This window comes from Panicum virgatum, chromosome 7N (assembly GCF_016808335.1).
Source record: "Panicum virgatum strain AP13 chromosome 7N, P.virgatum_v5, whole genome shotgun sequence".
NCBI lineage: Eukaryota > Viridiplantae > Streptophyta > Magnoliopsida > Poales > Poaceae > Panicum > Panicum virgatum.
In genome coordinates, this window is record NC_053151.1 from 29,204,581 (window position 1) to 29,224,192 (window position 19,612).

A 19,612-nucleotide genomic window follows, 5' to 3' on the forward strand; every position below is an offset into this window, starting at 1 on the left:
CATTAGGAGGTCAACCGCTCGTCGGAGCTAATGCGCGCGGGGCACCGCTGCTGCATGAGGCAAGGAGCCAATGCGTGGTGTTGGACTAATTGGGGCGCAATTGCACTATCCGCCCGAGGGCCCGAGGAGAGCTATGGGAGGGAGGTAGGGGCAGGTCCAGAATTTGGGAGGTAGGTATTCAAAATTTTAAAAGGTGTAAAAAGTTTTTTTGGTAACTCGAATTTCATAAAATTATAATGATAATAATTTTTAAACAAAGATCGAATTTATCACTAGTCAACTCACCTTGCCACTAGACCACAATCCAATATTGCGACAAATAGTTAGGGTCGGTATAACTCTATACTGACCGATGATCAGTCGTTGAAATGATTTATACCGACCACAATGGAGTCGGTGCTATAGGGTTGTGGTATAGTGTGCACTCAGGATTGCTTTTGCTTGCTCGCCCACGGCGCACAGGGGCTCAGCTCCTGGAGTGGCATAGCCGTGGAGGCCTTGCTGCCTTGGGCGAAGCGGCAGCGCCACGCCTGGCCGCGCGCGCCATGCCATGCACGCCTGAACTCTGTGTGGACCTATATGTTGCTCTTGTCACGTTAGGCTGGCATAACAGTGTCTACCTGTCGCGCCACCATGCACACGCGACCAAAAAGATCACCCCAAAAAATCAGATATTTTGAAAAAAATAATCTTTAAAAATATTTTTAAAAAATAAAAATCGCTTGCACGCAACTTCTTCATTTTCACAAAAAAAAAACATATTCAGTCCTCTCATAAATCTGAACAGGACTACCGTCGGTTTGTCCAACTAGAGAATGACAACACATTTAGAAAGTGGGACATGGGTAAAGAATATCTAGAAATTGTTGTGTTAGCCGCCGGTCTTCTTCTTCTGCATCTAACACCAACCGGAAGGTGGAAGGCCCACTAGCGTGCAAGGAATCCCAACATGTGCAAAGTTCGACTTTTCACATTTCTAAATCTTTAAAACCAGCTGCAGGCATAATATTCAGACACCATTCCTCACATCTTGCTAGCAAACCTCTCCGGTTGATCTCGGTTAATTGTTCCATCTTTCTTACCAACACATGCACATTCATATTCCGCCAACAAAGACACACTCTCTCCTATGGCCGTGTGCTCAACAGTGACGGGAGTCTTTTCTCTAGCAATGTAAGTTCGCGCTCAGCTTTCTTTCAAATGGGCAAAAAGTCCTCCAACAGCACTATGGTTCAACAAAGTCCCCAAGCAGCCAAGTTTTTTTTTTTGAAAGACCCCCAAGCAACCAAACTGACGCCCAGAGTGTTGACTTCAAATAATGGGGTTAACACTAACAGCAAGTATTATAGTTTGATGAAAAGCCGGCGAAATTCTATATGGAAAAGAGAGAAAAACAGGAAAGAGAGTGAAGCGGCCGGCTGGTGAAACGCTCGCTCCCAGCCAGCAGAAACAAATTATGTGTCACTGCTATGCAATGAATGCTCAACAGGGCCCGCCAACACTGCAGGTGATGCGGCACTTCCCAGTGGCCGGCGGAGACTATTAAACTTGATCTAACACCCAGCTAGCAACTTCATATTTGTTAATTAAAAAAATCAAACTATCCCTTTCAAATAGTGCGACTTCTGACAAACTTTTTTATATATAAAAAAAACAGAAGGGTCACTACTCACTAATTGCATGGAATGTCAACGAGGCTGATTTTTTTTATCCTCTGTACGGGCCTTGGCATTTCCATATATATATATCCTTCAAGCTAGCGAGGCAGCACTCGGCCACCTGCTTCAATTCTTGCCACGATCGCGGCGAGCAAGCTAGCAACTTCTCCCGTAGCACGCCGCTCTTTCATTACTCTCGCCATGCGTCCACTCCTCGCCGTCGTCCTTTGCTGGATCCTTTTGTCCCAGCAGCACACCCCCTCATACTCCATAACCACCGACACACTCTCACGCGGCCGTCCATTCACCGGCGACGAGAGGCTTGTCTCCGGCAATGGCAAGTTCGCCCTTGGCTTCTTCCAAACGGGCACCAGCAATCTCAAGTGGTACCTCGGCATATGGTTCAACAAGGTTCCCAAGCTAACCCCTGTTTGGACAGCCAACAGGGATCATCCGATCCCGGGTCCGGCTTCTCCAGAGCTCATAATTTCCAGTGATGGCAACCTGGTTGTCTTAGCTCAAGGTGCCATCATCTGGTCTACCAAGGCAAACATTACAGCCAATGACACGACTGTCGCTGTACTCTTGAACAGTGGCAACCTTGTTCTACGGAGCTCCTCCAACTCCTCACGCACATTCTGGGAAAGCTTTGACTACCCGACAGACGCCATGCTACCCGGTGCAAAGGTTGGCCGGAACAAGGTCACTGGCTTGAACCGTCGCCTTGTTTCAAGAAAGAACTCCATTGATCAAGGATCAGGTGCATACTCCTTGGAGATGGGCCTCGATGGGATCGGCAGGATATCATGGAACTGGTCTGTAGTATATTGGTCAAGTGGGGAGTGGAATGGTAAATTCTTCAGCTCGGAACCGGAGATGTCTGCAGGTTCCTCTGCTTCTAATTTCTCGTTTGTCAACAATACCCAAGAGGTTTACTTCAACTACAACTTAGTGGATGAGAACATTATCTTGGTCACTGTGCTGGATGTCAATGGTCAAAGGAAGCTGCGAGTGTGGACCGGGGAAGATTGGATCAGTATCATCAACCAACCAAGATATCAATGTGATGTGTATGCTGTATGTGGCCCTTTCACGGTCTGCACTTCTAATGCAGATCCTTTCTGCAACTGCATGGAGGGGTTCTCTGTAAGATCACCTGCAGACTGGGACATAGAGGACAGAACAGGCGGATGCATCAGAAACACACCACTGAATTGTGGTGGCGGCGGCAGTGGAAACAAGACAGGTATGACAGACAAATTCTACTCTATGCCGGGCATTAGGTTGCCTCAGAATGGCACAGTCATACCAAGTGCATCAAGTGCAAATCAATGTGCACAAGTTTGTTTGAGTAATTGCTCATGCACCGCATATTCTTACGGCAATGACGGCTGCTCTATTTGGCATGATGAGTTACTTAATGTAGCTACTGATGGCAATGGTGAAATGCTTTACCTTCGCCTTGCCGCCAAAGAGCTGCAGAATAGGAGAAGGAATAAGAGTGGAATGATCATTGCTGTGGCCGGAGGTGCAAGCATTGCCACTTTCGCCGTCTTCGTCTTTCTAGTAGTGATTTGGAGGAGGAGAAATAAGAAGTGGTCTATTCACAAAATGGACAATGATCAGGGTGGTGTTGGCATCATTGCATTCAGATATGTTGACTTGCAATATGCAACAAAAAAATTCTCAGAGAAGCTAGGCACAGGTGGTTTTGGTTCTGTATTTAAGGGATGGCTTAGTGACTCGGTTGCCATTGCAGTGAAAAGGCTTGATGGTCTCCAACAAGGTGAGAAGCAATTCCGGGCAGAAGTGAATTCAATTGGAATCATCCAGCATATAAATATTGTAAGATTGATTGGATTTTGCTGTGAAGGTGATAGGAGGTTACTTGTGTATGAACACATGCCAAATGGCTCCCTGGATTCTCATCTATTTCAAAGTCATGGTGCAATTTTGGATTGGAACGTTAGATATCAAATAGCTCTTGGAGTTGCTAGAGGGCTTGGATACTTGCATCATGGTTGTCGAGACTGCATCATACACTGTGATATCAAACCACAAAACATACTTCTCGACACATCTTTTGTCCCAAAAATTGCAGATTTTGGTATGGCAAAATTTCTAGGGAGGGATTTCAGCCGTGTTGTGACTACCATGCGAGGAACTTTCGGATATCTTGCTCCGGAATGGATCAGCGGAACAGCTATTACTCCCAAAGTCGATGTTTACAGCTACGGGATGGTCTTGCTAGAGATCATATCAGGAAAGAGGAACTCTCCTAAACATTCATGCAGTGAGGGCAGTGTAGACTATTATCCTGTTCAAATTGCACAGAAGCTTCTCCATGGAGACGTTTTGAGCCTTGTGGATGCAAACTTGCATGGTGATGTGAACATGGAGGAAGTTGAGAGGGTTTGCAAAGTCGCATGTTGGTGTATCCAAGATAGTGAGTTTGATCGACCCACAATGGCTGAGGTGGTGCAGTTTCTCGAGGGAATATGTGAACCAGAAATGCCTCCAGTGCCAAGGTTACTCCATGCAATTGCAGGGGGCTCAGATTCAATGGCATCCTCCTCAGACTGTGATATGTAGCTTCGCAGCAAACATCCATGAGAATATGGCATCCTACTGAGATTGTAGTGTATAAATAAATTTGTTCTATGTGACATGTAAGATTTACTGCCAAAGCGTGTGTTCAATACCAAATGTAGTGTTTGAAATAAAGATGGTTTGTAACATGTATGACCTCTATGTACCCATTAGATTTTTGGCCAGATGAGAAAGATCAAAGGACATTCAGAGCAAAAAAAAAATAACAGAGCTCAACAGAAATGACCCCTGCCCAACCGTCAGCGGGTCAAGCAACATCCAAGTCCTGCCATGCCTTGAGGACTTTGAGAGTCTAGCCGTTCGCACATGTCAATCACATTTATTGGGCTAACAGGGAATGGTCATCACTGTTTAGCAAAAAGAAAAAAGAGAGAGAGAATGTTCTCTACTCTCTATCAATTTATTAGCAATAAGTTTCCTCCTATGCAGATGGAAACGCATTCTATATTTATTTCTGAAGCCCATGCTGCTTTTATTTATATTTTGTGCACTAGCCTATCAACATGTGCTCTCACACAGGCTAATTAGAATTAATAAAAAATAAAATTTACATTTAATAGTTATAATTATCTATCTCACGCCACTTTTATGTATTAAATATTCTAATATATACTCTAAAATACATATTTATTATTATCTAGTTGCAATAGATTTTATTTTGCATCACACCCAGGGTTTACAAATCCGACTAGTCCGGTCAAACCGGCGGGCTCCGGTTCCGGTATACCGAACCGGTTTGATCGGAAACCGGTCCAAACCGGTTGGATTCAAATTTGAATTCAAAAACCCCAGTGCTACCGGTTTTGACCGGTTTACCGGCCGGTTTGACCGGTTTACCAAGTGGGTCTTAATGGGCCGTCCCATTTTTTTCTTTTCTTTTTTGGTTTAACTTCAAATGCCCGAAAAGTATGTTAAATGAACGAATTTTTGAGAAAATTTGACACCATTATATTCGTCGCACCTTGAAGTATTTTTAGGAATTTTTTGAGAGTTTTTCATTTTTTTGAATTCAAATTTGAATTTTTAATTTGGGCCGGTTTGATACCGGCCCAAACCGAAACCGGGCCGGACCGGTTTGACCGGTAACCAGTCAAACCGGACCGTCGTTAACCCTGATCACACCTCCATTTATGTTATATATATATATATATAATTGAACCATTTATTTGTGAATTTCATCATACATGATTGCATGGTGACACATATTATGGTTAGTATAAATAATAACATAAATAATATATTAATAATAATAGAATAGTATTTAGAATTTATATTAGTACACTTTAATATTTTATTATAATTATAAAATTTAGATTCAGATTTAGGGGATACTTTAACTTTTAATAATGATATAATTAAATAATTTATAAACAAATTTAGGACGATATTTGTATTATCTTTATAATACATAAGGTAGTAAGTTACACGATTAGGGGGCTACGTTATATTGTTTTATAATGACAGAGGTGGGTAATTTAGATACATGTTTAAGAGTGTTACTTTAGTAAATTTTCATGATGGCACGCGGAGCTGGGTAATTTATTAGGAAATACAACAGATTCAGTGATTATTATTATTATTAGAGTTGTCAGATTGATGGCTGAATATTTATGATTTTTATGAGAGTTTTTAGAACTTTTCTATTTTGTAAAGTGTCCACCTAGAATTCTAGATAGTTTTATATGGAGGTTTCAAAGGTGCCTTCAATTAGTAATAGTAAGATAGAGTTAGCCTGTTTGAATCCTAGCTCCTAAAGCAAAGTCACTGAAAGGAGTGCCTAAATTTTAAATGTTGTCGATCCTATTTGGATCAAGTGACTAAATGTCATTAATGCTGTCCACAATGACCATTGAACAATGGGAGGGATTAATAAATCTTTTAGTCATTTTGTTTGGAACTTTAGTTCCTAATAAAGTTACTAAAGTTTAGTCACTTTGCTTTAGGAGCTGGGATCCAAATAGACCCTTAGTGCGTGATGAATGTCTGTGTCTGTACTATATTTAAAAAAAAGAGAGAAAGGGAACGACATTACTCCCTCCGTCCCAAAATAAATACAATTCTAGAGTTCAAAATTTATCCCACAAAAATGTTAATTTTGACCCATCTACCACAAAAGACAAGCCAATTTCCGGAAGATTCTCACAAAAGACAACTAACACCCCATTCACTCACCACAAAATATAAAAGGGTATTTTAGTAATTTTACAATTAGCATTGGTTTGCGTGTTTCGTCCTAAAATTGTATTTATTTTGGGACGGAGGGAGTATTAGTGAAGAAGAGAGCAACAGATTCCAAGTGAAAAATGATATGTGAAGTCGCCGGCAGCAACACTCGCCATGGTTCTGAACTAACCAATCTCTTACTTACGATTCTTGGACCAAAAGATGGCCGGCCAGCGTGGCCACGTCACCTGTTAAATCTCAGCCTAACATCTAGCATCGAACGGCCAAAAAAACGTCCCAAGCTCCCAAACGTCCTAGAGCATTCGCGACGCCGTCTCCACCCTCTCGCTGCTCCCAGCAGCGCGGCCAGCCTTGGCCGCAGCCCCTCCACCTCTCAAGCCACCGCCGCGCGCCTGCCGCTCCGCCTACCAGCCTCCGTCCTTTGCCTTCCTCCTTCAGCTCCGTCTGCCACTGCACCGCACGCCACCCCACTCACCCTCGCCGCTGGCCTGCCGCACCGCCGCCACCGCCATGGATGGCCCTCATGGTGAGGTACCCCTTCCGGCCTTTTCTTCCTTCAATTGATCGCACAAATAGAACCACCATTACATCACGATGCTCATGGGCCCGCCAATCACTCGCGTTCGCAATAGTCCTAGCTAGAACACGCCCATTCCCGCCGCGAGCGCCATGGTCGCGCTGCCCGCACGGCACCTTTAGCATCAGCGAGAAGCAGTCCCAAGCCAGGGTATGCGCAGCCACCCAGGGCACCAGAGACCACAAGTTGATGCTAGAGGACGACGTGGAACAGTGAGCAAGTAAAGTGCTCGACGAAATGTCTTAACTACTTGCTGTTGGTGGTCTTTGCGCATTCCGCCTATTGTGGTGAAGAGTCACAGACCAATGCACTGCAGTTGATGTCCGTGATGCCGCCACTTCACCCTCATGTCAAATCCCCACTATAGCTGACGCAGCCCAACCCGCAGGACCCTGGATGCAGCGGCCTTCATGGACAAAGCCACTGGCTATGGTAAGCCCAGCCAGGCATGCACACTACTACCTGATGCACACATATGCTCATGTGTGTTTACTTATTTACACCCAAGCTTATATTTAAGTAGCACATAATTAAATTACTAAGCACATGTTTTCTCTTTTTCTCATTTGCGCAGGTTTGCTAACAATAAAGCAGGATAATATTTTGGTGTACCAAAGTTCTTTATGACACAAAATATAACTAAAATATATGTTTGTATTAGCTTCATCTAAAATAATATAAACCTTGGTTAATCAAGTTAGGATTTCTTACAAATTGTTTTATCAAAAACAGGAAGGTTACAAGATCAAAAGAGCAGGAAAGGATCAAGACAAGACAATAGTAACAAAGGTAAACGCTTTGCTTTTTGCTACTATCGCGTGAAAAGCATCAGCTAAGCTCTGTTAGTTTATTTGATAGATATATGATGTGCAAGTTCTGAAGTCTGAATCCGCTTTTTTTATCGCAACAATCATCAGGGATATTCTAACTAAAGTTCAGCAGCTTATCTCTTGTGACTGCTCTACCAGAAATAGAAGGTTGCAGAGACAAATTAATGTTTTCTCCTGAATAGTAATATAGCTTATAGTAGATTTGTATTCATTGGGTGCCTTGATACTGGAACCACTTAATACAGATTTCTGGGTTACATTGGGTTCAGTATCAAGTGATCTGGCTTCGAAGCAGCACTCTTTTATTCGGGCACAACATACCTTTTCAACTGGTCTTATAAAATCTGCCTGAAAGTATTCTATTTTCCTTTGCTGTATAACAGGGACCTACCAAAAATTATCATTGGGTGCCTCGATAGTGGAACCACTTAATAAAGATTTCTGGGTTACATTAGGTTCAATATCAAGTGATCTAGCTTCGAAGCAGAAGGTATTGCTGTGAAAGCAACATGTTATTAATTTCTGCTTGTACCAGGGGATAACTAATAGTTTGACCTCCACATTTATAGGGACTCAGGTGACAAGCAATTGGCAACACAAGCATTTGATCGTGCTCGAAGCATTGATCCCTCATTTGCCTTGCCATGGGCTGGAAATATCTCTACAGTTGCCAGTGGACCTGTGAGTTACAAGTAATTTTTTTTTCTTCTTCTTCTTCTTTACTGCACAGGGCATAGTAGGAGTACTGGACTTGCTTTTCTGAAGACAGTTTGTTCAAATTTGTAAACTTGAACAACACTGTACACTAATTAGAACAATAGCCTATTTAATTAAGAAAAGATCAACACCTATATTGTTCTGAAAAAAACATTAATGTTCAAGCCCTGATATGGATAATTCAAGAGGTTTTGACTGTTTGGATATGAGCTGAACTGATGACCTGATGTACTCAAGGATTCCAACTGAAATTATTACTAGTAGTACCCGAAGCGCTCTAGGATTTGGGTGCAGCGCTTTAGCAGCTTGCTGAGATTGGCATGGAGTGAAAAACTGATGACATGAGCTTGGTTTTGCAATTATAATTTAAAAGCTTCCTCGACCATCATCATTCTAATTTAAGATGTTTTACCATGTTAGTACTAAATTGTTCTGTTTTGGTTCGAATGTTCAGATGGCTGGGAGTCCCGGTGGGTGCAATCTGATTGTAAAAGGAGTGAAGGGAAAGCTGGAAGGTTTAAGCACACGGCCGGAACATACTCTGGAGATTCTGATGCCAAAGATTTATTTTTCATCCCTCACACATTTGTGTTTCAATTGACTATGTATGTCGATTATTTGATCATAAAACATGATATACTTGCTCAACAGATTAGTTCCAGTAAGTTTATTGATCCATGTGCTTTGTTTTTTTGTGTATACCGTATCAGGAATACAAACAACAATGGATGCTAGGCATTTTCCTATCTCAGCGAAGTTCCCACAATTCAGTAACAAGAACAGGACACTGGTGGTCCAGTACTCCATCAAGTTTGAGCAGGATATTGAGTGCGGTGGTGGATATATTAAGCTTATGTCCGGTTATGTCAACCAGAAAAATTTAGTGGGGACACTCCATATAGGTAAATTTCTTAACGGCTTTTGTCCCATGGAATTTCCCATTCTTTCAAAGACACGTTGATTCCTATATGCTCGATGTGTGCTTAGCTGCTCAATTGCTGGTGGGTGACAAATGCACTCTTAACGTATAATTTAGTTGTGTTTTAGGAGTCATATAGACTTCACAGCTTGCAAACTAATAATCCTATCATTGCTTTTGAATTTAGTGTCTGAATATGAATTGCAGCCTCTATTGTTAGAACTGTGGATTTTGCTGCTGAGGTACAAGATGTGCTTAGAAATCTTAGTGGCAACAGGGAATCAATGAAGGGAATAAAGTCATGGTTTATGCAGAGGGCAGAGGGTGCTGTTTGTGTCGGCTCTGCCTCAAGTTCTTAAGGAAAGAGTATTTGCCTTTGAGGATTCAGAGGGGCAGCTGCACATTATTTTCCTGGTGAATGATATTTTGTTTGAAAGGTATGTTTTGAACTTCTCTTATGGCTATCTTGCAATTGCAGTATCAAATAGGTCTTAGCCTCCATGTTTATTAGAGCATACATAACAGAATCCCAAGCAATATACTGATCTTATTCACATCTAATATTATTGCCCCTGTTGTAGTAACATATCCATTTTTTAGTGTCAGGCATATTTCGCCCTTTAAATTCATTTACATATCAGTTGTATTCTGTATTTCCTATGAAAGACTATTGTGCTTCGTAAAGGCCAAATTGTTCCTTGGCAGCTAAAATGTGTTTTAAGAAAAAGCGGACAACAATCTAATCCAATCTCTTTTTACAATGCATAAAATCAATTACAGCTAGCGAAAGTACAATGCTTTGTTTGTACTACCAGAGCTCTTGTCTATGAACAATATAGGAGCAGCCATTTAGGATTCTATTTTCATTTTCCGATGAAAGTGTTAGGCCGTTAGCTGCCAATTCTTTAAGCACTTAATTGAGGGACCGAAAGGGCGACCAGAGTGGGGGGGTGTGAATGGGAGCCAATTAAAAATTCTTGCAATCGGAAAGATCGGCTTAGTCCCGAAGTACACGCCCAACCCTAGAGTGTTAGGCACAGTGTGAAGTAGCTATGGAGGAGCTACACCGACACAAGAAAGCCCTAGGAACAAATAAGATCCAACGCGGAAGCAAACACTGAAAAGCAGCGCAAGAAACAGCAAGGTATATAGCACCGGTTGATCCGACGCACAAAGGATTGAGTACGTCGGTCAAACCGATGATACAGAGCCTGCAGCGAAAAAGCGAGCACCAGTTGATCCGACATATGTGTTTGAACTGCGTCAGTTCAACCGGAGTTAGGACACCGGATGATCCGACAAAAACAAAACTAATCGCCGGTTCAGTTGTCCAGAGGGATCATAAAATTGAAACGCACTGAGCACCGGTTGAACCGACGTTAAGAAAATTCTATACGCCGGTGCAACGCTCAAAACAGCACACTACAGGTCAGTGAAAAGGTATCACCGATTGAACCGATGCACAAGAGAGAGAATGCACCGGTGCAACCAGACGAAGAACAGAAAACCCTAATGTGCGAGAAACCTACCCACCGGTTGATCCGATGCATCATATCACAAGCGTCGGTTTAACTGGTGATAGGTAAAACCCTGCTCGTGCCCAGAAACGATTTTTCAGCCCGCGTTCTTTTGAAAACGTGGTGATTAGAGGATCAAATCAAGTCAAAATCTCACCAAATTTTGCAGGCACGATCACAAAGACCTTGTGAACATACCCACCAAAGGAATCGACGAATCACTCCATGGTTTGGGAGGAATCGAGGAAATTCCGATCAAGAACGGGGTTTTCTCTAGAACTCAAGAACTTCGAATCGAAAGAGCTCGTGAATCCTAGGCGTTTGGCACTAAGTAAAGAGCGATGGATTCACCACAAAGAGCTCGGAAAGCCACCCGTCATCTCGTGCTCAAGATTCGTCAAAGGAAAATCGAAATCATCCCAAACAAAGCACAAATCGTACGAGATTGAATTGAATTCAAAACCCCGGAGGGCACAAGGAGGATTGGGCCTCCTTTCCTGATCAATCTCAGTACAAAAACTCAAGAATCCATACCTCTAATCCCTAGTCCTAGAGAGGAGAGGGAGGGAACCGAGAGGGAGAGAGGGGTGGCGCCAGGGAGAGGATGGTGGCGTGTGTTCTGTCTGTGGCTGGCGCGACGTGAGCTGGTGCCCCCTCTCCTCTTTTAACCCCACTAACCCTCTAACCAAAGAGACTAAACTACCCCTAGAGCTGAACTTTAAACTAGGAAGCCCGTAGGGGCAAAACTAGGAAGCCCGTAGGGGCAAAACCGGAAAAGATACAATGGACTCATCCGACGGCCGAGGTTCTTTATTTGAAACGAAGTCTTCTCCGCGATGCCGCCATGTCGATGAAGATCCGGTTCGCGGTTTTGGGGGGTCCGCGAAACCCGGGTAGGTGGCCAGTTTTGAGAAAACCGCCAAAACTCCACGCGCGGGAAGATTCCCGCCTCCACGCCGTGGCCCTAGACGCCATTCCCGCCTCGGCCTTCTGACAGACCTAGACGCCGCCCAACGCCTGTCACCTCCTCGCCCGCAGCGAGGCCCTAGACACCGTCGACACCCGTCGCCTCCGTCAGTCCCGAGACCGACGCCCGTGTCTCCACGACTTGGCGTCTTCAACCGCCGTCCGCCTCCTTGGTTTTATGGCGCAAACCAAGAAACCCGCCTTCCGTCGCCGCTTGTGCCCTCAATCCAGGAATGGACGCCGCAGCTGCCGCCCGGCCTGAGCTCCTCCACGGCAACTCTCCGTCGACACTCGACGCCCGTGTATCTGCAATCCAAAGACCAAGCGAACGATCACACCGCACGGTTGACAATTCACTCATCACAAGCAGGATAGAGTACTCAACATTCCTCATTAATAGTCCTTGAAATTTTGTGTCCACATAAACATAGTAAGTTCCTGATGGATTTTTTAGGCGCTTTTTTTTTGAACCATTTTTAGCCCATGTGCAGATGGCCATCTGGTTAAACAGCATAGTAACTGACATCTACATGAAGATTCTAATTCTATCTTTTTTAACCTGCACATAATTTTTTCCGCAAGAAAAATAATTAAGAAAAAACAACCTTTTTGGACTACACGTAGCTAATTTTATCTGATTTGCAATTTTTGCACATACATTGGGCACACGCGGCAAAGTCTTTGCCACGACCATTTCTAGTGGTTCCACAGACTTCGGCAAAGCTCTGCTTCATCGACAGTTGCCTGCACGCTTTCTGGAAACTTCACGACCGGTCCTGCAACCATGCAGTAGTGACTCGAGCAACCCTGCAGCGTTGAAAACGTTGCGGCATCTAATCACCTCAAGTTAAGTCCACGAGTCCAGGATCACGGTTTCCACGGCTCGTGCTCTGACATCAATGCTCTAGTACACAGGGGTTCCATGCATATGGAATTCAAAGGTTATCTTTTACCTTACCAAACGACTTATTTGATCAGGTTGCTCCTTCTGCGATCCAATATTCTGAACGTCTCTCTCATCTGCTTACGCAGTTGGTCAAACAGATGACTTTGAGCATATTCTAACATTGCCGACTTGCGGCGGCTATTCTCTCCTCACCATGAATCGGCTTCTCCAGTATGATGAGTTGATTTGTGATTTTGTGATTCCCATGGTGACCCATGCGTCGGCCACCGGAGACACCCCTAGGCCATCTCCAAAGATAGCGACGTCACTAGATGGAATATTATTTTATTCGACAAATAATGCTAAAAGCATCTCACTAGCGAGAGAACAAGCGCTAGTCTCGGACGTTTTCCGTGCAGCTCAGCTCCCTCTCTATGCATATTTTCCAAAGCACAAACCTACTTCTCTGTCTAGCCTCTCTCACCTCCACATCCTCCAGCGACGTCGCTCCTCCGTTGGAGAAGACCTTATGCTAGTTGATATATGGGAGTAGTATATATCCTAGCATAGGTTGGCAAGTAGCAGCCGATTAAATTTGAGGTGTGAAAAAGCAAGGTATGACACTGGCCATACCTTGCCATCAAGAACCTCCGCCACTGGCGCTGGCTATTTGTTAGAGTTTGATTGATGGATGTTTACCAACAACTTTCCAACAACTCTAAGCTACTAATTTTAACAAGCCTATCAACCCATGCTGCATGAGCTAATTAGAGTAATATAAAATAAGGGTGTGTTTAGTTGGTGAAAAGTTTACTGTAGCACATTTCGTTGTTACTTGACAAATAATATCCAATTATGGACTAATTAGGCTTAAAAGATTCAGCTCATGCTAATCAGTTATACTGTATAATTAGTTATTTTTTCAATTGCATTTAATGCTCCATGCATGTGTCCGAAGATTCGATGTGATAGGCACTGTGCAAAAATTTTTTGGAACTAAATAGGGCCTAAGGCTTAGAGCTCATAATTATAATTATCTATTTCAATCCTCTTTCATCTATTAAATATTCTAACACATACTCCAAAAGTCATATTTATAATTATCTAGTTGCAATAGATTTCATTTTGCATTACACCTCCATGTGTGTTTGATATTATTTAATTGAACTAATTTTTAAAATTAGTATTCTTATCTGTTCCATCATAATGCATACATGAATACATGGTGACACATATCGTGTGTACTATTCTTATATAAACAATAACAAAAATAATATATTAATAATGCTAGAAATAATAATTTATAATTTTATATTGGTGCTGTTTAATATTTTGTTATAATTGTATAATTTAGATTCAGATTTAGGGGTTACTTTAACTTTGAATGATGACATGATTGGATAAGTTATGCAAATTTAGGGAGTTATTTGCAGTAATTTTATAATGGTATGGGTGGATAATTTACATAAACATTATGGCGTTACTTTAGTTTTTTAATAATAGTAGAGGTAGGTAATTAAGATATATATTTAGGGGTTACTTTAGTCTATTTTTATAATAACAAAGATTGGTAATTTATTAGAAAAGATAATAGATCCAATGACTATTATAATTAGAGTTGTCGGATTGATGGCCGGATGTTTCTATTTTTTGTAAAAATTTCTAAGATTTCTCTATTTTTTAGAGTATCCATTTAGGATTCTAGGTGGCTTCATGTGAGAAGCCTCCCATTAGCAATAGTAAGATAGGCATATTCACAATTTATTTAGGTTTGCCAAAATTTTAATAGCACTAAATGAATTGCAAATGATCTGCCAAAACAAACTCCCACCACAAATTTGGATGCCATGCGAGTTGTTCTGTTCACGCGTATCATAACCTTTCATTATATGTATGAGACTGCTAAGACTGTACTGACGGTCCTAAAAATAATTGCATAATTCAGATCACTCGGATAAAAATAGTTGTATTATTCATATCAATGGAACCCACGCATAAATACTCTACTAGAGAAACCCAGGAAGGATATGTCGATGAGTAACATATTTAAAAACTTCCAGTCAATGATGGCGTAGTCTGGCATAATAAAAAAAACTCTTGCAGAATTGGTGGTTGACAACACTGCGACATACCAGTTCCTAACCAATAATGATAGGGGAAAAAAATCATCACTCAGTGCATGAAATTCCAACCACACTATTTGCTGAATATCTCGGCCCTGCATTTGACATCTTTGGACTATTTCCAAATTCACAGAATACACTCTTATATTTGGAGGTCATTTACCACATTTGCTACCGCCATATATGTAACAACTTTTGCTACCACCACCTCTATAACAACATTTTCTGGAATTTTTATCATTTGGCCATGTTTGGAGGCTTGAATTTGAATTTTTACCAAAACACTGTACCATGGTCCAAAACAAAAGTTGTAATACAAATCATGTACTTTAGTATGGAGGGAGAATTAGTTCAACTAACAGTTTACAAATCATGTACTTTAGTATGGAGGGAGAATTAGTTCAACTAACAGTTGCAGTGTTTGGTTGCCAAATAGCTACACAAAGATGGAAAATTGGCTAATTTTTAGATTTGATGAAAAATTTCCATAGTCCTGGAAGACAATGATAAATCAGCATATTTGGGATGAAATTTTGAAAGATTTTATTAATAAACTTTGGACAACATCACCATAGGATTGAAGTAGGATCTCTAGTCAACATTTGGAGCTAGTTCTCGATCACAGCAAAGTTCAAAAAGCCCAAATTTTGAAAGATTCAGAAAACTGAACTTGAACTCTTAAATGTGATGGACGATAAAATTTGTGTGTTTTCCCTATTTTTAGAGCTCTAGATCTCCAAATTCTTTGATCTTTTGACCCGACGCTAAGACTAATATTTTAAAACATATATACGAGCTATAACTTTGATTAAGGGTTAGAGCATTTGTATTTGAATTTTGAAGAAAAATCGATCCAAACGAGCCGGGTTCAGAGAGGAGGAGGAGGAGCAGTACAGTGCAGCGCCGCGTTGAGCTGCCTGCCTGGCTGCATTTTGGTTGAAAAACTACTTTTTCATACAGTTTGCAAAAACACTTGTCCTTGTAAACTGTTTGTGTATTACTCCCTCCATCTATTTTTCTAAGGCGTATGAGGAAAATCAGTTTTTCTAGGTATGTAAGGCGCAGCCCCTCGTAACGCCCCCATCGACCTTGGAACTCAGGCGCTCACCCCCTCGGTAACCCAAGTAATTAAGCCGCGTTGATTATTGTATCGGTCCCACGTGAATACAAACCGGCAACACGATTAGTACATCACTTCATCGACGTTCTGTTCAACCAGTTTCATCCGCACCTTTGCTTTGCTTCCGACGGCAAGCACCGAGGTTAGTGGAGGCATGGATGAATGGAGCGGCTGCGGCGGCAGCGAGAAGAAACCCACTGCCATGGAGGACGGCGAGGAGAAGCTGCGCGCTGCCGTGGATGACGGCGAGGAGAAGCTGCGCGCTGCCGTGGATGACTGCGATGAGAAGCTGAGCGATGCCATGGAGGACAGCGAGGAGAAGCTGCCCACCGCCGTGAAGGACGGCGAGGAGTTGCAGGTTCCCATGGATTTTGTTCCTGTTGATTTTTCAGTTTCGCGTGGAGGCAGTTAATGGCGACGGGAACGAAGGGACAGTGTGCATGGCTACATGCAGAACTCACGCTACATGCAGAACTCTAACGCTGGCGCAAGGCCCAACAGCTGCCTTGGTCTCTGGAGTAGGCTCGCATACGCCTTAGAAAAATAGATGGAGGGAGTATGCATGAAATGTCTATTTATGCCCCTCGTGGAGATGATTCTAAATGCATGAATGAGAAACATGAACATTACTTAAGATCAAACTTAACACAATGAAAATTGGATGTTCAACGTAGGGGCCGGGTGGGCATTTGGTTAGACTGAACCGTTTGGTTCGGTTCCTCGGTCTTTAGAAAATTTTGATGTCATGATCTAGGAACCGATCGGTCACTGACAAAAGTCAAGACCGATGAAACTTGGTGTCGAGTAGTTCAGTTCGGTCTTAGTCGATACCGAACTATCCGGTTACCATTCAGTTCTGACCCAATGAAATTAGAACCAAAAGGTCAAAAAAAGGAAAAAAAACATAGTGTGATGCACATAGCTACTGCCTACTCTTTTTGGGGCCGCTCCGCCACCAAAGCAACGTGCCCTACACTGCTTTGCTACATCCTAGGAGGAAGCCATGGGATAGAGGATGGAGGATGCCACCGCTAGGGGGTGCCATCAGGATCTGCCAGCGCCATCACCGCTACCGCTACAACTCGGTTCTCACTAGGAGCCGACGCACGTCGAACGCCACCGCTTCAGGAGGCCATCCACTCGTCGGGAGCTAAAGCGCTCGGGGCACCGCCGCTACATGAGGCAATGAGCCAATGTGTGGTGCTGGACTAATTGGGGCGCAATCGCATTATCCGCCCGAGGGTCCAAGGAGAGCTATGGGAGGGAGGTAGGGGCGGGTCCAGAATTTGGGAGGTAGGCATTCAAAATTTTAAAGGTGTAAAAAACATTTTTGGTAGCCCAAATTTCGTAAATTATAATGATAATTTCTAAACAAAGATCAAATTTATCACTAGTTAGCTCACGTTTCCACTATACCACAACCCAATATTGCGATAAATAGTTAGTGTCGATATAACTCTATACCGGCCGATGATCAGTCATTGAAATGACTCATACCGACCACAGTGGAGTCGCTGATATTAGGCTGTGGTATAGTGTGCGCTCAGTCTTAATTTCACTTAGGCTTGCTTCTGCTTGCTTGCCCACGGCCAACAGGGGCACAACTGCTAGAGCGGCGGAGCTGTGGAGGCCCTACTACCTTGGGCGAAGTGGCAATGCCACGCCCTGGCCGCGCGCGCCATGCCATGCACGCCGGGCACTGTCCACGTCATGTGGCTTGCACAGCTGCTAAGCCCATGCCACCGTTTATCTACCCGTCCGCGGAGCCCTTACCATCGTCCATCCTCGCGGCCGACTAGTCCCTGCCTCCATCTGTTCGTCTTGCCTCATTGCACCCTCACCGCTGGGATTGCCAATTTGAGGAGCTAGGGTTGCAGTCTTATGACTAGGGATTTGGGAATCGAGGGACCGAGGGGGGGGGGGGAGCAGGCGCTTGGTCAGTCAGTCATGGGCCTCTGGATCGTCGGGTGGAGAGGAGTGGAACGTGGGCTGATATGATTTTTCAATACGAAGCAGAAACTAGAAATTTGAAGCCCGTTATGTTGTGTAATATTCATATTTTGATTGATATATATATATATGATACACTATGTATATAAAAAGTTTTGCCAAAAAATAGGTATACATTTGAATACCCTTGACACAACATAGGCCCCGCCTGGAGGGAGGTGACATAGGCAGCATGCAGCTGTTGCCTGTTGAATGTTGGGGTGGGGAGAAGAGAGGGTGGTGAGTGGAAATGAGTTAAATATCTAGGGTTTTGGAAGGGTTGGGGTGTGGGTAATGGGTTAGGCTGAAACTAACTAGGCTGAATGTATCTCAGTTTGTTTGGTCTTTTCATTTAACCGAAGATGGAGACCAAATTAACTGAATAAAATTTAGTTAGTTATACCCTCGGACCGAGTTAGTAACAAAAATAATAAGTTTGGATCTCGGGTATTCTGATCGTTTTTTGGCTATCGGTTAATGATGCCCTCCCCTAGTACCATGTATGCATCAAAAATTAAATTTTTATATCAATACAATTATACCTTCAACTATATTGAACTATCCTATACAAATTATGAACGACTTCAAAAGTATACGGATGCAAATTTTCTACATGTCAAATCCATGGGCAGAACTATCAAAGCAAACATCTATTGAGTCACAAATCAAAATGAATTCCTAATCATAATTCGCCCGCGCGGTTCAAATATCTACAAAAACGAGAAGTGGAAATTAAAGTTTTAGTTGGGCCATACCTTGCAATCTTTGGACTTTTTGCACCCGAAATCACTAGATTTTGGGGGCAAATGCAAAAGAAGGGGCTTGGCTCAGGCTGAGCACTGAGCAGAGTGTTATGGTAGAATTTGTGAAGACAAATGGACATTGAATTCTGTGTAATTTCTCATTGATCTCAAGTTTCCCATAAATAGGGAGATTACAAGAATGTGTAACTCTTAGCCATAAGTACATCGGTTTCTTCTTTCTAATGGCAGAAATAAAGATGATTAATGCCATAAACATGGCTGTTACAATGGCTGCATTCGATGAGATCAAATAACTGGTTTTGTGACACTCCCCCTTTTGATCGAATCCTTGAGACCAACAAGTTCTTTTAGTTCCTTTGAAAAACCCTGTGGGAAAAAACATAGGAATAATATGTCTGGTGATTACTCTATCATAAACCTGCAAGATTTAAGGAGTAATTCATGCCTTGATATTATCTCTAGGAAAACCCCAGTGGGGAAAACATGAGATAAGGCATATGCTTGTATTAAACATTGTCTCATTAAAAACTTTGTATGAGAAAACCTGGTGGTAAAAACTCATAAAAGAAAAGAGTGCAATGTGAAGCGTTTAATTAGGTTCATCATTCAGAGAGTCTCCTAAAACTTGCAAGTCTCTGAGCCATCTCATACCAATTCCCTTAACACATTTCTCAAATATGGAAGTAGGTTGAGATTTGGTGAAGAGATCTGCCAGATTATCACAAGATTTCGTTTGTAAGATGTTTATTTCT

General features: G+C 42.6%; 2 protein-coding genes and 1 long non-coding RNA gene across 6 annotated transcripts; all 3 read left to right on the forward strand.

Moving 5' to 3' along the window:
* Positions 1-1,791: 1,791 nt before the first annotated feature.
* LOC120683576 (G-type lectin S-receptor-like serine/threonine-protein kinase At2g19130) lies at positions 1,792-4,400 on the forward strand. Its single transcript, XM_039965664.1, has one exon. It carries the CDS (start codon positions 1,860-1,862, stop codon positions 4,248-4,250), a length of 2,391 nt encoding a protein of 796 aa, XP_039821598.1. The 5' UTR covers positions 1,792-1,859; the 3' UTR covers positions 4,251-4,400.
* A 2,932-nt stretch (positions 4,401-7,332) lies between these two features.
* On the forward strand, positions 7,333-9,158 carry LOC120683577. Of its 4 annotated transcripts, none has more exons than XM_039965666.1 (5): positions 7,333-7,461; positions 7,762-7,818; positions 8,243-8,349; positions 8,437-8,551; positions 9,031-9,158. In XM_039965666.1, the coding sequence occupies exons 1-4, from the start codon at positions 7,440-7,442 to the stop codon at positions 8,542-8,544; spliced, it is 294 nt and encodes a 97-aa protein (XP_039821600.1). In that variant the 5' UTR covers positions 7,333-7,439; the 3' UTR covers positions 8,545-8,551; positions 9,031-9,158. The 4 variants fall into 4 exon arrangements, 2 of the variants coding, with proteins under 2 accessions (XP_039821600.1, XP_039821599.1); XM_039965665.1 differs by having other exon boundaries at positions 8,437-8,540; XR_005678832.1 differs by having other exon boundaries at positions 7,336-7,461; positions 7,604-7,818; positions 8,429-8,551.
* On the forward strand, positions 9,158-9,935 carry LOC120683578. The gene is made up of 3 exons (XR_005678834.1): positions 9,158-9,181; positions 9,287-9,478; positions 9,703-9,935. It is a non-coding gene; the product is annotated as an uncharacterized LOC120683578 (long non-coding RNA).
* The last annotated feature ends 9,677 nt before the right edge of the window (positions 9,936-19,612 follow it).

Bases quoted from the DNA above. Each gene is read 5' to 3' on its own strand.
- LOC120683576 (XM_039965664.1), top strand. From the start codon at position 1,860: ATGCGTCCACTCCTCGCCGTCGTCCTTTGCTGGATCCTTTTGTCCCAG.
- LOC120683577 (XM_039965665.1), top strand. From the start codon at position 7,440: ATGGACAAAGCCACTGGCTATG. The intron at 7,819-8,242 runs GTAAACGCTTTG...GCTGTATAACAG, and splicing joins ACAAGACAATAGTAACAAAG to GGACCTACCAAAAATTATCA. The intron at 8,350-8,436 runs GTATTGCTGTGA...ATAGGGACTCAG, and splicing joins ATCTAGCTTCGAAGCAGAAG to GTGACAAGCAATTGGCAACA.